This window comes from Octopus sinensis, linkage group LG5 (assembly GCF_006345805.1).
Source record: "Octopus sinensis linkage group LG5, ASM634580v1, whole genome shotgun sequence".
NCBI lineage: Eukaryota > Metazoa > Mollusca > Cephalopoda > Octopoda > Octopodidae > Octopus > Octopus sinensis.
Window position 1 is genome coordinate 46,890,660 of NC_043001.1, and position 17,899 is coordinate 46,908,558.

Consider the following 17,899-nt stretch of genomic DNA (forward strand, 5'->3'; position numbering starts at 1 on the left):
GAGAAACATGTTTAATTGTAATAACAAAAGCAAAGTGGTGGCTGTTGATGAGAGTAGACTATGATAAAGAGGTTGAATTGATGTCAAAAGTTGATGGTGGCAAGGATGATGATAATGTTTATGATGAAAATGATGTAGAGCAGTGGTTTCCAATTTTTTCACAGTGGTTCCAAACCCTTTTATTTAAATGAATTTTCCCACAGACCCCTTTTAATATAGTTATCCATATATTCAGTAGTGGACTGGGCAGGTTGCCAGCTTGCCTGATGGCAAGTGGGCCCCTGCGCCATTAGAATCCATATATAGGGGCCCATGTTAGTATCTAAGAGGCCTATCCCTTCAAGTTTGAGAATTTTTTGTTGACTCCTAGAAGAATGCATTATTTCAGCCTGGCTATGTTTGTAGAAAATTGAAAAGAATACTTTGAACAAAAAAATAAATAAATAAATGGTAGCATTGTAGTTGTGATTGGGCCTCCTTAGTCTCCTGACAACCAATATTTTTAGACCCAGTCTGCCACTGCTTATATTTATATATATATATAATTATATATGCAATTTTAAGTTTAGTTCATGGACTCCTAGTACTACCTTTGCAGATTACCAGATTTGCAGAACCACTGATGTAGAGTATTGTTGATGGTAATGATGTTTATGAGTAGAATGTTGATGATAATTAGTAGAATATTGATGAAGGGATTGCTGCTGCTGCTGATGTGTATGGTGGTGATGAGTAGAATATTGATGTTAACGATAATAGTAATAATAATGTTGATGGTGATGATTGTTTATTTCTGCTTGCAGCTGCTGATTTGTGCGGTGAAAAACTTGCTTGGTTTTTTGGTATCACAAGCCCCAAATACCAATATGCAATTGATGAATATTACAAAGAACAGGTAAGTAACCATTTCATCACAGCCCAACCCATATACTTTTTGTTTTTTTTCTTCATAGTGGCAGCTTATATACATGTGTAGATCACAAGTGTTCAAGCTTAGGCAACCCTGTTGCAAAGTTTGTTGTGCCACACACTAAAACTAAAATGAGAGAGACTCTCCACAGTTCGACCTGCTAGAAAGAGTAGCCAAATTAACCTCAAATTATACCTTCCTACATTGAACAATATACACTATGATACACAAATAAAAAGAGGTTATTCACAACCGGAACACCTTTAATCATACATTTTCTCATTCAAGTTTGAGCTGGGACTAAACAAGAACACATTACATTTGTCTTGTTGTTTAGACTCAAATCAGTCCTGACTGATCAGAAGTATTTTATTCTTGACCAACACATAAATTTTCCAAACATGAAGTCAAACAACTGCATAGAGGTCACCTTGTTGGCTTAGTGTTACAGGTAGTAGAGTTGTTGTCATTTAACCCCAGGTTAGCAGACCTGTTATCAAAGGCATTCCAGCCATGACCTTCCTATCTTTTATATCTGAAGAAAAATATTGCAAATCAGACAACATTACATATGATATGCTCTTCCTTTTTGTATATATGTTTAAGTATAGCTTGTAGGAGATATGGCTGCATGTGTCAAGTGATTAGAAATTCTGTTTTCTGTGCTTGTCCCAGGTCAAAGTTTACTGAGTCAGTAGGAATGCTAGCATACTGACTTAAAAATTGAGGGTTCATGTCTTTTCTCTTGGTACTGTTGAAGGAGTATTACCAAATGAAAATGATAACTAACAGTAAAACCATAGGTCTTGAGATCAAATCGCTGCCTATCGTTTTCACTGAATTTAATAATATATAATTCCTAACATTTCAAGTTTTGAAAAAAGTGTGCAATCAATTTTATCAATCCCAATATATTATTGATGGGTATTTTGGCAGAATTCTGGTTCAAGCATTGCATATAACCCCTCACCTTTTTTACTTTTTGGAATTTTCAGAAAATTTTTGTGAATTTGTGTTCTATACATGGGAATTCATATGATTATGCAAAATAAAATTGTGTGATTTAGGGACTATTTAGCTGTTATTTTAGCACATCTCATGACCACCTGATATCTTTTTTGTTTCTTTGTCACTCTGACATGTGTTGATGTTTTTCAATATTTTTCTCCCCGTTTACACATTTAATGAAATGATGATGCACCCAAGGGTGCTCCATTGCTGGGATTTAAGCAAAAAAATTCGGACTGTCCATATTTTAAACTCTAATTTTTAAAAAAACATTTCTAAAAGAGTGGGAGTTTTAGGATTAAAAATTGAAAGAAATATTTTTTTATATTCATATGAATTCCCGCATGTAGGTGGAAGGAGTGAGGGGTTTTATATCTGAATGACAGCAACTGCAAAAAAAAAAAAAAGAAGAAGAAAGGAAAATTTCAATCATTTAATAAAATCTCAATGTTTCTGTCTTTTACAGGAAGAGAAAACTAATACTGAGAAAGAAAGACTTCATTCAGTAAAAACTAGCAGTGAACCAGTAACTGCTCCACCAGCTTCCAAGAATGTGTCTGAAAATCCTCCAACTCAAGATTATGAAAATCTTGATAAATTTTGAGCATAACACATCTTTGTTAATTTTTACTTAACTATTATTATTATCATTATTATTATTATTATTATTATTATTATTATTATTATTATTATTATTATTATTATCTCTTGATATTTTTTCTTTTGCTCTTTCTTTCTTTTGTCTGCCTTTTCCCTACTCCCTACCCTCATACATTAACAGCATCATCATCATTATCATCATCACTACTGTTAAAGATGGTCAATGGCAGAATCAGAAGAACACAAGGCAAAATGCTGTGGAGTATCTTTTTTTTTTTATTTATTTAGTAATATTCGTTTTTTGTTCTGAGTTCAAATCATGCCAGGATCGACAAAGCCGTTTTTTTTTTTCATTCTTCCATGGTCTATAAAATAAAGTTGTCAGTCACATACTGGAGTTGATGTCATCAACTCACTTCATCCCACAATTTATGGCTTTGAACATATGTGGTATCAACATTTAAAAAACCATTATTATTATTTATTAATTTATTTATTATTATTATTATTATTATTATTATTAATTTTTAAAACATCATCATCATCATCATTATATGGAGGTGTGAGCTGGCAGAGTTGACAGCATACAGCAATTTTTCTGGCTTTACATCCTGAGTTCAAATGTCGCTGGAGCCAGCTTTGCTTGTCGTACTTTCAGGGTTGATAAAATAACTAACAGTTAGTACTAGGGTTGATCTAACTGACTAGCCCCTTCCTTCAAAATTTCAGGCCTTGTGCCTATAGTAGAAAGCATTTTTATTATAATTATTATTAATAAGGCGAGCTGGCAAAAGTGTTTAGCATGCTGGGCAAAATACTTAGTGGCATTTCATCTGTTTTTGCATTCTGAGTTCAAATTCTGCCGAAGTTGACTTTGCCTTTCATCCTTTCGGGTTGATAAAATAAGTACCAGTTGAGCATTGGGTTCGATGTAACTGACTAGTCCCCTCCAAAATTTCAGGCTTTGTGCCTTTAGTAGAAATGATTATTACTACTACTATTACTAAAGTCATGAGCTGGTACAATCATTAGTATGCCCGGCAAAATGCTTAGTAGCATTTTGTTCATCTTTATGTTCTGAGTTCAAATTCCACCAGGGTCGACTTTACCGTTCATCCTTTCAGGATCAATAAAATAAGTACTAGTTGGATACTGGAAGTCAATGTAATCGACTTACCCCTCTCCCCTGAACTTGCTGGCCTTGTGCCAAAAGTTGAAATCATTTTTATTATTGCTTGGCAGAATGGGTAACGTTATTAGCACTGTTGCATTGCTGAAAACTGGGAAATGGGATTGGGCCACATTCAAGACAATAACATCTGTTTGTTTCTTCTTCCAGGTCTTCCTCTTATTGTAATTAAATTTTGTAGGATAAATTACAGAGTCGTTGCTCTTTTTTTTTTTCCATAATTTGGTAATCGTAGGAGGTTTATTGATGCAATTTACCTAAATTATTACAAGTGAGAGAGGTATCACTTGTCTCAACTCAACCATACTCACTTATTGTGAAAATAATTAACATTACTTCACATTTTATTAATGATAATTAACATACCTGTCTAATTCTTCCACTAACTTCTTTCACTTAATCAAACCTCCAACTTCTGCGTAATCTGTGTTCCAACTGAACACATTCCATTCTTTTATACTTTCCATTAACTTATCTTTTGTTAATATTTATTGTTATTTAAGATTAATAAAAGGACTAACAAATAAAGTTGGTTTGTCAGTATATTCACACTTTGTCTTTATCATTATTTTACAATTCATTGTTATTTTCTTGCATTAATCTTTTTTTTTAAAGTGGTGGGATGGCAAAATCATTAAAGTGTTAGAGGAAATATCTTACTGTATTTCTTTTGGTCCCTTATGTTCTGAGTTCAAATCCTGCCAAAGTCAACTTTTGCCTTTTGTCTCTCTAGGACCAGTAAAATAAAGCACTAGTCAAGTACTGATTTGATATAACTGATTAATCTACTCCCTGAAATTTCAGGTCTTTTGGTTTAGCAGAATTGTTAGAGCATCAGAAAAAAAAAGGTATCTTGAGAGGGCTTCTTCTGTCTCTTTACATTGTGAGTTCAAATCCTGACAAGGCCAACTCTGTTTTTCATCCGTCTGGGATTGATAAAATAACATATCAGTCCATTACTTGGTTAACCCTGTTGCATCTTATTCCTGCTATAGTGAGAATGGCCTAAACACATGAGGTGGTATCAAAAAGTTCCTGGACTAGTTCTGTAGTGCACCAGTAGATGGCAGCACACTGTTGTGTGCACAGTGAGAGCTAGCAGTGGCAGTGTGCCGAGTGACATTACTGTATTTACATTACAAGTTGTGAAATTTGTGTTTTTGTGATCACATGTAAGCTGTAGTCTGTGATTTTTGTCGTAGACAGGAAATTAGAACAAAAAGCCAATGTGAAATTTTGCCTTAAACTTGGGAAGTTTGCTACAGAGTCATTGAGGCAATGGGTTGTATGCAATGTTTTTAGTAGCACAGGTGCTTGAAAAGTGGAAGAACATTCCTGGTAGACCTGCTACAAGCTTTGCCCACTGATATGTGAAGAAAATTCATCGGTTTGTGCATGATGATCATTGGAGGACAATCGATGTTTTGAAGTGTTTGAGGGAGGGGAGGACATTTGGCGTAAGCGACTGAATCTGTGGAGCACAAAGAATTGGATTCTTCTTCATGATGACAAAGCACCCTGTCACTGAGCTCTCCTCACTCCTGAGTTTCTTGCCAAAAACAGCATGGTATTGCTTCTGCACTCACCTTATTCACCAGATTTAGCACCTGCAGACTTCTATCTCTTCCCCAAGATGAAAATGTAGCTCAAAGGTTACTGTTTTAAAACTGTTGTCAAGATCATGAATGAATCACAGGTCAACTTGCTTACTGAAAATCACTTCCATGGAACTTTTTGATAACATCTCGTCATCTCTGCCAGATTCCCATTACAGTGGTAATTAACAACAAATAGAAAAAGAAGATAAAATACTAAAATTAGACAACCAATCCCATTGCAGCTTTGTAGACAAGTGTGTTAATGACTCATTGTTAATGATGTTCCCCCACAGCAGCTGTTTACTTCTTTTCATAATTGAAAAATCAGATTTTTTTTTTTTTTTTTGCAATGAAATAAGCATGTGATGAACCTAGCACTTAGTCTGGTAAACAAGCAAAGTCTAGACTTTTTACAGTTAAAATTATTGATGATATTTATTCTTGCAATGAGTATGAGCAAGAATTTCAACAAGTTTACCCTTATGCAGACAGTGAAAGTGATTTGGACAATGAAACCAGTTAAAATGTGGAAAAAGTAGCATTTAGGGTGAACAAATTCTGTGGTTGAGAGATAGGCCTATTGTAATTTTAAATTATTATTATTTTTTTTTTGTGTGTGATTCTGTCCATTAGTTTGTCTGCAACCATTACACTTGAGATGTGTATGCAACTATTTATTTTTTTGCTCAAGGGCCCAGGTGGAGGGTAAAGTTAGACATGCACTCAGGTCTGAAAGAGTTAATTTAATAGTCTAGTCCCTCTTCTAAATAGTTGCTGGCCTTGTGCCTAAATCAGAAATCATTACTTAATAGGAGAGTGATTGGCAGAATTACTGGAGTATTGGGCAAAATACCTTGTGGTACATGTTCCAGTGTTTTGCTTTCCAAGTTCAAATCGTACCAAAGTCAACTTTGTTTTTTAAACAGTGGTAGAGCATCAGAAAAAATGCTTTGCATCATTTGTTTCTACTCTTTTATATTTTGAGTTCAAATACCATTAAGGTCAGTTTCACCTTTTATCCCTCTGGCATCGATAGAAAAAAACCCAATTTTAGCATGGTGGCCAAGATAATCAACTAACCCTGCTCTCCCTTCAAAATTGCTGACCTTGTGTCTTAATTAAAAACAATTATTATTAGGGCAATGAATTGGCTAAATACCTGAAGAAATACCTTGTGGTATTGAATTATGTTCTTTTGCATTATTAGTTCATATCCTATTGGGCTTAATTTTGCCTGCTTTCCATCCAGAATTGTAAAATACCAGTCAAACATTGGGATTGATATACCTGACTATCCGTTCCCCACAAATTTCTGATGTACCTATGTTAGAAACTATTATTACTGAGGTGAAAAGTTTACAAAATCTTTAGAGCATTGGACAAAATGCTAAGCAGCATTTCTTCAGGCTGTTTATGCTCTGACTTCAAATACCACCAGGATCAACTTGGCCTTTCATCCCTCTGGGATTGATATGAAAAAGCCCCTGTTTTGTACTGGGTCAATGTAATCAACTTTCCCCCCTCCTCTAAAAATTCCTGGTTCAAATAAGAAGGAATTATTATTAGCATTATTGTAAGAGCAGTAGTGAAGTGACAGAAATGGCATTTTATTACATTTGTCTACATTCATTTATTCATTTAACATCTGTTTTTCAAAGGTAGCATGAATTGGACAGGAGCATATTTCTGGCAGCATTTTACTTCTGGACACCTTTCCTGTTGCCAATTTTTACCTGTTTTTTCAAATGAGGGATTATCTATTTCATTAGTTTTGAAAATTCAGAACAACCAGTTATAATGTCCATACAGAAAATAAACATCATCACTATTTTGCCCATTTGGTGACATGCAAAGACTTAGAATGTCTTTTCACACATACATGGTTATGGTCATGAAATTTTCAACTATGTGGAGTTGAGTTCATTCCTACTGATTGGCACTTTCAGCAAGTATTTTCTGCTCTAGCCTCAGGTTGACCAATAGTACCTTATATCATCATCAGCAACTCAACCAGTTCAGGGACATACTGACCATATAAAGAGAATTGGCAAAGCTTGGCTTTCAGGTGAGCTGGGCAAAGACGAAGCTGATGCATGTTGGACATGGCTTGGACCTTCCCCCTCTCAATATTGGCCCTGATGTCTTAGAGTTTGTCTGCTCCTTCATCTACCTGACCTCCACAGTCACCAACAATGGACACCTGACCCTGGAGACAACCACAGATGTGGTCTGGCTACCAGGTTCATGTACTCCTTATGGAAGCCCCTTTGATGCCACTGCTCTGTCTCATGGAAGATGAAGCTCCACATCTACAACACATCGACCCTCTCCATTCTCTTCTATGGAGCAGAAACATGACCTTTCTCAAAGACCCTGGCAAAGAGGATCAATGGCTTTGATTGCAGAATCCTGAGAACCATTGAGAACATTATATAGTACCTTTGTGTTTCCAACAAAGAACTTTGTCTTCTAGATCATTCTAGCAGAGCTTTACTCTCGTTCGATGCAACAGCTGCAGGCTGGAAGATGCTTCATGGCAGACCCCACACCAAATGGCCAGATATGATTGGGAAAGATCTCCAGAGGCTCATTGTCACCATGGATGATGCAGATGGGCTAGCATGGGACTGCCAGCAATGGAGAGCACTGGTGGACTTGGTTGGCTCTATACATGATGATGTTTCTGGGACCACTAACCTGAAATGACCCCAGCCTCATCAAGCAAGAGTATGAAGTGAAGTAAAGATTTTCTATAGCCAGATGTCCTTCTTGTCTTCAATACTTACCTGTTTCCAAGGAAAATATTTCCCAATGGCCAGACACATTTTGACTGATGATTGGAAACAAAGAAGACCACTGGTAAGACAATGACTCCCGCTAAGAGCTATCATGTGATGGTATGGTAAGGAGACAGTCACGTATGCATGCACGCGCGCACACAAACACATATATTCTTTTATTTGTTTCAGTCATTTGACTGCGGCCATGCTGGAACACCACCTTGGTCCAGGACTCATTTCTTAACCCTAGTACTTATTCTATCAGTTTCTGTTGCTGAACCACTAAGTTATGGGGATATAAACACACCAACACCTGTTGTAAAGCAGTGATGGGGAGGACAAATACAAAGACACACACACACAGATATATACATATATATATATATATATATATGATGGGCTTCTTTCAATTTCTTTCTACCAAAACCACTCAAGTAGAAGACTAGAGTAGAAGTTACATACCCAAAGTGCTAAGCAGTGAGACTGAACCTCAAACCATGTGGTTGGGAAGCAATCATCTTACTACTCAGCCACACCTGTGCCTATTAATAATCTCTCCCTTTTACAACAACAGTGTATTCAACACATTCAGCATGTTGGCACATGACATTTTGGGACACTGGTGTTTCAATATGTGTTTTATCAGCTTGAAACAGCTAGAATCTTGAGCCTACATAAAGCCCCTGGCTTTGTTTAAACTTTCAGTGAACAAATTTTCTGATTGATTCTTATATTTGTCAACCAATGAAAAAAATTGTTATTTTTACAGTATACAGCAAGATCTAAACATGCCTAAGCAGATTCAGATGCAAAATATGCTAGTCACTGCAGTGTATGTCATAGGAGAATAAATTCTCCCTTTAATATATTTCTATATGTACACACACACACACTTTATTTGTGGGTTAACAAGGCAACCAATGATTTCATATGAAGAAATTTCCACAATTGTTCAAGCGTGCCACATGGGAGGAATTTGATATTCTTGTGTAATATATATATATATATATATATATATATATAGTTTATTGTTCGATTATAGGTAGGATCAATAAATAAAGTACCCCATCCAGTGAGAAATAAATATCATTTAAACACTGTGTGCATTAAATGATATATATACATATACAAGCTTCTTTTAGCTTCCCTCAGCCAAATTTCCTCGCAAGACTTTGGTTGACCTAGTGCTACAGTAGAAAACAAAGTGCCACACAGTAGACTTGAACTTAGCACACAGAGATAACAAGATGCTTGTTACTCTTACAGTGCCCCATGTGTACAATGCTAAGTTCAATCTCACTGCATTTTATTTACATCCGGGTGGAGTAGACCAGGGAGAAATAGTTAAAAGTTAGTTTGGTCATCATTACCAAAGCATATCACCATCTGTACAATATGTGAACTGTCAATCTCTTCAGTCCCTTAACTAATGAATAATCACAGTCAAATGACTGAAACCAGTAAAAACATAAAAGAAAGGGCAATGTCCCTTATTGTAGTATAATATGGGTAAATCAGGCCTATCACCATTTTTAGCTTTATCCACAGCATTGTTGATCAATAAAAATAGCTGCAACCTAATAAACAATTGACTACCACTGACCAGAACTATTCTGGTTATTGTTAGCATTACTATAAAATTAGTCTCAAGTCAACCCTCATTGAGCTGACCTGTGATCAAAGATGCTTTAGCTGTGACCATCCATTCTTTTTCGTATATAAGGAACTACTCTATTATAGGGTGCAATTTGAGTAAGAGTTGATTTATTTCTAACAAGTCAACCAACTGCATGGAAATTACAACCAGTGATTTGTTCCTATTTTGTGGCTATCTATTTACAGTTAATTAGACTGGGTTATTTGAAAGTTAAGTATTTCAGTCAGCAACACAATGCAGTACCAGTGAGAGTATAAACTTCTGACCCCTTGATTTGTCCAGGACCTTATTCAGTCAGCCATATGTTCTCTCCTGAATTTTTCATTCTCTGTTTGGTTGATTGTAATCCTTCTTACTCTGTTTTAACTTGTTTAAATTTCTTCCAGATTTTGATTAATTATGGTTGCTGTTGTTTGAGAGCAACCATAATCACATGATGTAGTTAACCAAATGAAGCACTTGATATCTTTTTTCTTCTATGGCCACCCTCCCTTTAGAATTCAAAGACTTAAAACATGATTCTCCATTTGAAAGTTGGTTATAAGAATTTGTTGGTCAGTTAAGAACATATCTATGTATGCACACACACACACACATACACACACACACACACACACACACCACACACACACACACACACACACAGTGTTTGGGCTAAATATAATTCTTTATGTTTCCTTTTTTCGGGAACAGCTTGATGTATTGGTAAACAGTCAATGGAAGTGGAGAGCATGAAGATTGAGCTTGTAGCTGGGAAAAAGGTAGCTGACAAGAAGAACCGGGAGTTATTTGAATATTGGAAAAGAGTTACCTGTATCATGATGATTCATGTCAGGTGGCTGCTGCTCAAAGCTCTGTGAACACTGTAAAGGCTGTAAGATGGGACATGGACATCATGAAAACCAAGTTTCCCCAAACTGTGATGGTCTTTGTATGTGTCTCCACTGAGGCTAGTATTGCTGCCCCACATCATTAAACAGAGCCTTTGGCTAAATTCTGATGGCTATGTGGAACTGCTAGAGATAGTGGTCAAATTCTGGCTTGAGAGGGTTGCTCTTGGAAGGCCATTTATGTGCTGGCAGGATTTGGCCCCTTGCCATAGCTCTGGATAAGTTAGAAATAGTTATTGGAGAATTTCTATGACTTCAGCAGCCCCAATTCCTAGCCTCCTAATTCCCCTGATTGTAATTCCATGTTTTACTATGTGTGGGGCATAGTTGAGAAAGAAAATAACTACTCTACCTGCAACACAAAGACTGAACTGAAGGCCAAGATCTTGCCAAGGACACAGTAAGGATTGCATGCTACAGGTTCTGGATGCATCTTGAGGCCTTGGTGGATGCTGAGTGCAGCTATTTTGAGTAAACTATTGTCACCCAGTTGATATCTTTCGATTTTTTAAAATACCTTTATTTTTGGATGGGATATTGTGTTTTATTTTACATTTTATGCAAACTGTCAAATTTAGCCCATACACACTGTACATATGTATATCATAACCATCATTTTAATGCCCACTTTTTCATACTTGCATCAGTTGCACAGTTGTTGAAGCAGAGTTTTCTCAGTCAGATGCTCCTCCTGTCACCAAATTCAAATGTTTACAAGAAAGATATTTCTTCTTGACCTTCAAACAGTGAACAGTTCAATGGCTGGCCAACAATCATTCAATGATGATTGTAAAAATAAAAAATACTCTTTTTGTGTAACAGTGATTTTTGTGTTTACAATTAGTGCACACTTATCAAGACAATGGAAGCACAACATACACACACGTATATATTATTCTTTTACAAGAATAGTCTAGCAGTTTAGTCTGCTTAGCTTTCATTGAACTGTCCAATGTAGGTTAAACAAGCTGAAACTTTGAAGTTAATGTCAACACTATTCTTGTAAATGGGTACTCTACAAAAATTATTGAATAATCTTTCTGTCTAATGTAACTCAAATAAAAACAAGCATTAATATATATCATCATCATCATCATCATCGTTTAACGTCCGTTTTCCATGCTAGCATGGGTTGGGTGGTTCCACTGGGGTCTGGGAAGCCAGGAGGCTGCACCAGGCTCCAGTCTGATCTGGCAGTGTTTCTACAGCTGGATGCCCTTCCTAACACCAACCACTCAGTGAGTGTAGTGGGTGCTTTTTACGTGCCACCAGCACAGGGGCCAGAGGAGGCTGGCAAACGGCCACGATTGGTTGGTGCTTTTACATGTCACTGACACGGACGCCAGTCAGGTGGCGCTGGCATTTAACGTGTCACCGGCATGATTTAACATGTCATATATATATATATATATATGTACATACATATGGAATAAACATAAAGGATCACCCTGTTATTGAACACAGACATCAACTCAAAGAATACTGGTAGAACATTCCCATTAGAACGTCTGTCAAGTGTAAGCATAACATGCCGAATATTGTTGTTTGGGACAGACAAGAAAAAGTATGTACTGTCATAAAGGAAATAGTAAATATTGCAATATTGTGTGTTCTAATACAGCATCCACTTTTTAGTGGTGATAAAGTTTAACTTTTGGTATTTATACTGCTTCTGTTGCTTTGATTATACATACATCATCATCATCATCATCATTTAACATCTGTTGCCATGCCAGCACGGGTTAGACAGTTCGACCAGGCTGGCATGCTGGAAGGCTGCACCAGACTCCAGTCTGATTTGGCAGGGTGTTCTATGACTGGATGCCCTTCCTAATGCCAACCACTTTGAGAGTGTAATGAGTGTTTTTACGTGTCATTTGCAAGACACTGGTATTTGCCATGACATTGATTTTGCTTGGCCTGATGAGTCTTCTTCTCAAGCACGACATAATGTCAAAGGTCTCGGTCATTGCCTCCATGAGGCCCAACATCTGAAAGGAACTCAGCCACTTTGCCTTCGTGAGGCCCAATGCTTGAAAGGAACTCAGCCACTTTGTCTCCATGAGGTGTTCTTTACATGCCACCAGCACAGATGCACTTGGCTAGATGAATCCTACCAAGTACAGCACATTGTCAAAGGTCTTGGTCACTAGTCATTGCCTCTGTGAGACTCAAAGTTCAAAGGTCATGTTTCACCACCATGTTCCATGTCTTCCTGGGTTTACCTTTACCACAGGTTCCCTCCACAGTTAGAGATTGGCACTTCTTTACACAGCTGTCCTTATCCATATGTATCACATGACCATAACAGCGCAGTCGTCTCTCTTGCACACCATATCTGATGCCTTTTATGCCTAACTTTTCTCCCAAGATGCTTACACTCTGTCAAACATGCACACTGACATTGCACATCCAGCGAAGCATACTGGCTTCATTTCTTTCAAGCCTACACATTTCCTTGGCTGTCAGAGCCCATGTTTCACTGCCATGTAGCAAAGCTGTTCGCACACAAGCATCAACTCTGAGAGAGAGGCCCTTTGTTGTCAGCAGGGGTAGGAGTGCTCTGAACTTTATCCATCTTAATTTTATTCTCATGACTATGCTCTTGGAGCATCCACTTCCACTACTAACTTGGTCACCTAGATAATGGAAGCTATCTACTACATCTAGCTTGCCCACTGGTATATATATATATATATATATATATATATATATAGCCACTGCTAAAGCTATTGCTGTTACTAGTACTGTGATCCAGCAACAATCACTAGGAAACAACAATTAGCACTATGTGACTTTAGTTAGAAAAAATACATGAACTCTTAGAATTTTCAATTTATTTTCCCTTCACTTACAGCATGACCAAATTGTTTTTAAAATGACTGAAACTGGTAGCATGTTTCATAAAAATGTAAATTTCTCTTTTTTGTTCATGTTAAAGTTCTCAAAGTATTTTCTTCCTTTTGTTTTTAACACACATACATACACACACAAAACAACAACAAAGTTGGATGCTTCTCTTTTCCTCTGGGCGTGGTAGATGAGGAGAGACTGAAACATTGTTGAGATGATGCAAGACAAATGCACTGATGCCAGCATGAAAAAACAGATGTATGATGATGATGATGATGATGGATGTTTTAAAAGAGAAAATAAAATATATAAACAAGAAATAGTTTAAAAGATTTCATAAAATTTTATTGATATAAAGGTAATTAGTTAATTTCAATAGAAAATACAGAGCACCAGGCACTATATCTGAAAATAAATTAATGAAACTATAACAAAATAATTATAATCACTTCTTATATGGGCACAAGGCCAAAAATTTAAGCGGGAGGGGGTTAGTTAGTTAATTAAATCAGCCTCAATAAGTGGCTGGTATTTTATTTTATCAACCTGAGATTGATGAAAGGCAAAATTGAACCGAGCAGGATTTGAACTTAGAATGTAAAGGAATGAAGTTAAGTACTGCAGAGCATTTTGTTTGTTATTCCATAGGTTTTGCTATTCCTCACCTAAATAATAATGAAGAGAATTTTGAAATTTACCATAAGCACAAATTTTAGGGCAAGGCTATAAATGGACCCTAATACTTAACTAGTATTTCTTGTCTCGACTTGGAACAGAATGAAAAGAGATGAAGCTAAATACTGCAAAGCACTTTGTCCAATACCTTACTGTTTATGCTGACCCATAGCCCATATAATGTGGTACTCAGCAGCCTGGGACCTTATTTCTTGCTCTACAATGCTTACCAGGGATAAATAAAACATTGATTAAGTGATTGATATAATAATAAATTTGATTTTTATATAAATTATATATGTATTGCACAATTACTATAATTTTTCAACAATTTCTCCAGATTCACTCAAAACCACAACTTTAATAGGGAAGGGGAATAAAATTGTATGACATTCATTGTCTTTTTTTTAAGGCAAACATTAACACCAGTTGTATAAATAAAGTTAACTAGCAGAAACTGAGAATCAAAACCAAGTCATAGATTCCACTCAGCAAAGGCTGATTACTTGTTCTATTGTACAATGCTTTCTTGTCCTTCTAAATCTTATGAAATTGATTGACTTCAAGATGCAAAGAGCCAAAAGTTTCTGGTAGGAAGTTTGTAAAATAAAATTAATTGTAGAGAAATCAAAGTCAAAGTAGACTTCAGTAGTGCTTGGGCTAAGATTACAGAAAAGACAAAGCATAGAAATGAGTAATGAAAGGGCAAAGTCAACCCTGGCAGGATTTGAATTTGAGATATAAGGAGACATAATTAAATACTGCAAAATATTTTGTCCTGTGTTCTACTGTTACTGCTATCAGACTGATGATAATGATGATGATGATGAAGACAATAATAATGATGATGATGATGATTGATAATAATAATCCTTTTGATCAAAGGCACAAGGTCTGGGGTTTTTTTAGGGGAAGGGAAGTCAACTACATCGACTCCTGTGCTCAACTGGTACTTATTTTATTAACCCTGAGAGAATGAAAGTCAAAATCAACCTTGATGGAATTTGAACTCAGAACATAAAGACAGATGTTGCTGCCTTAATAATAATAAAAATCCTTTCTACTACAGGCACAAAGCCTGAAATTTGAGGGAAAGAGGACTAGTCAATTACATCAAACTCAGTGCTCAAATGGTACTTATTTTATCGACCCTGAAAGGATGAAAAGCAAAGTCAACCTCAGTGAATTTGAATTCAGAAAGTATATACAGACAAAATGCTGTTAAGCATTTTGTCCAGCATGCTAACAATTTTGCCAGCTTAATAATAATAATAACTGGCTCAAGAGCACAACTCTTGAAAAGAGCATATCAATTTTGTTGCATCAGCAGTAGGTTATATCAAGCCTGGTCTAATAATTGTTCTTATTCTGATAGCCCCAGAAGAATGAAAGGTGAAGTTAACCCTAGCAAAATTCAAATTCAGAACACATTTGTAATTTTGTTTAGCCAAGGCCAGCAATTTGAGGGGAGGGGAAGTCAATTATATCAACCCCAGTGCTCAACTGGTACTTATTTTATTACCCCTGACAAAATGAAAAGCAAAGTCAATCTCAGTGGTATTTTGAACTCAAAACATAAAGCTGGAAAAAATACTGCTAAGGATTTTTGTCTGGTATGCTAACAATTCTGACAGCTTGGTGCCTTGATAATAATAATAATAATAATAATAATAATAATAATAATAATAATAATAATAATTTCTACTATAGGCACACAGCCTGGATTTTGAGGGGAGGGGGACAGTCGATCACATCGACCTCAGTGCTCAACTGGTAATTAATTTATTGACCCTGAAAGGATGAAAGGCAAAGTTGACCTCGGTGGAATTTGAACTTAGAATGTAGCAACAGGCGAAATACCGCTAAGCATTTCGTCCAGCATGCTAACAATTCTGTCAGCTTGCCACCTGTATCATAATAATAATAATAATAATAATAGTAATAAGAATAATCATAACAACAACAACATGTTCTTTTTTTAAACCATTCAACTGTCTTGTAATAGAGTCATTAAAGTTGTGACTTGAACTGGAGACTTTTTTTGAATAAATTGGTAAAAGGGGAAAATTGGTTGGAAAAAAAAATTTAACCCCAAGCACTCAGTTGTCCACTAATGTTATGCTTATATGCTTTCGTAACCATGTCGCTGAAACAGAAAAAGAAATGTTTAGAAACCATTTTGTCATCAATTAATTTAAAAACAGAAAAATAAAGAAAAAAAATCATTTGTTACATTCAACAATTTTGTAGAGGAAAGGATGAGGTGGTGACAAATAGTGAGGAACTTGACATTTCTATGCTGCTACTAGAACCTAATAATATTAATAATCCTTTCTTTTATTGGTCACATGGGCAGCCCATATATACAAGATGTTTCATACAAACAGTTAAAGAATAAGTGGGGAATGTACATGTATACACACAGAACACCCCCCCCCCATATATATATATATATATATATATATATATATATATATATATATAGGGAGAGTTTACAAAAAAAACAAAAGACGAAGATAGGTGGTGTACAAAACAAATAGATGTATAAGTATAATGCTCAGGAATAGAAAAAGTCGTTTACATTTCGAGCCTACGCTCTTCTACAGAAAGGGACACAGAAAAAAAAAAGGAGAGAAACAAAGAGAGAAAAAAGGAGAAACGAGGAGAGAAAAGTCGAGATCTATCAGTCGCCATGATAGATCGTTAGCGTGCAAATCAATATCTGGTTCTTGACCTTTATTTTATTTTATTGACTTTATAAAGAAGAAAGTTAGCATAGACTCTAAGAGGGATTTTAAAATCAATATAATAATATTAATAATAAAAACTATTCCTTTGTTTTGTTTTTTGCTTTTTCATAATGATAATAATAATAATAATAATAATAATAATAATAATAATAATAATAATAATTATTATTATTATTATTATTATTATTATTATTCTCATACAAATTAACAGAAAATGCATAATTTAACCAAAAATATGACAGTACCTTAGTTTCAGATACAATTGCATTACGCATCAGTAGCAACAGAGCCAAAAGTACTAGGAAACCGCCAAGACTTAGGAGACCATATTTAACTCCAAACATTACTTTCATTGGAATTCCCACCTCATCTTGGAACTTCTTAGCAGTCTCTGAATCAACTTCAGCATTCTGAAAATATGAAAAGTAAAAGAAAGAGGAGAGTAAATGTTAAAGGAGGCAATAAACTTTGATATATGGGTGGATATGTACATGCCTGCAAGTACGCTAGTGCATGTATCTGTGTGACTTTGTGTGTTTGCCTTTATGTATACACGTGTATGTATACATGTATACATATGTATGTGTAACGGTTAGTTCTTCATTGGTGAGTTACCATTTTGTAACTAATGTAGTAAAGGTGTTGGTTGCCAGTAAGCAAGATGGAAGAAGAACAGTGATCAATGTTGTAAAGAAACATTTATTTACCGTTACTTTGTATATATCCAAAACCACGATGGGTTGGTATGTATAATTAGTAAATGGAAAAGCATGCGAGGTAAAAAGAGTTAATTTCAGCCAGTATGTGTGTACACAATCTCATAGTAGTATATATAGAGAGATATGGTAATGTTAGAGAGAAAAGAAAGTGAGTCAGTGAAAGCAAGAGAGTGTAGGACGAGGCAGCTCCTACATTGGTTAATTCCATAGTTGTCACACTGTGAAGTTACCTCAGTCGAGACAGCATTTTGCTTGAGCCAGTCAGCCACC

The 17,899-nt window shown here is 35.8% G+C and overlaps 2 protein-coding genes across 6 annotated transcripts in view; one reads left to right on the forward strand and one right to left on the reverse strand.

The window, feature by feature from the left end:
• Positions 1–2,848, forward strand: part of LOC115212138 (protein FAM177B) — a 35,625-nt gene extending 32,777 nt beyond the window's left edge. For 2 of the 4 annotated variants that reach the window (XM_036503399.1, XM_036503402.1), the window contains 2 exons: positions 804–895; positions 2,385–2,848. In XM_036503399.1, coding sequence (XP_036359292.1) covers positions 804–895; positions 2,385–2,522 — 230 coding nt within the window. In that variant the 3' untranslated portion in view covers positions 2,523–2,848. The remainder of the gene's footprint in view (positions 1–803; positions 896–2,384) is intronic. The other 2 variants (XM_036503401.1, XM_036503400.1) reach the window with 2 other exon arrangements.
• A 13,164-nt stretch (positions 2,849–16,012) lies between these two features.
• The window catches only part of LOC115211913 (scavenger receptor class B member 1), a 48,632-nt gene continuing 46,745 nt past the window's right edge, over positions 16,013–17,899 (reverse strand). The window contains exons 12-14 of one of the 2 annotated variants that reach the window (XM_036503396.1): positions 17,156–17,320; positions 16,269–16,306; positions 16,013–16,233 (exon numbers count right to left, since the gene is read on the reverse strand). In XM_036503396.1, the coding sequence (XP_036359289.1) occupies positions 16,283–16,306; positions 17,156–17,320 (189 nt within the window). In that variant the 3' untranslated portion in view covers positions 16,013–16,233; positions 16,269–16,282. Of the gene's footprint in view, positions 16,307–17,155; positions 17,321–17,899 lie in introns of both variants that reach the window. The other variant, XM_029780661.2, reaches the window with a different exon arrangement.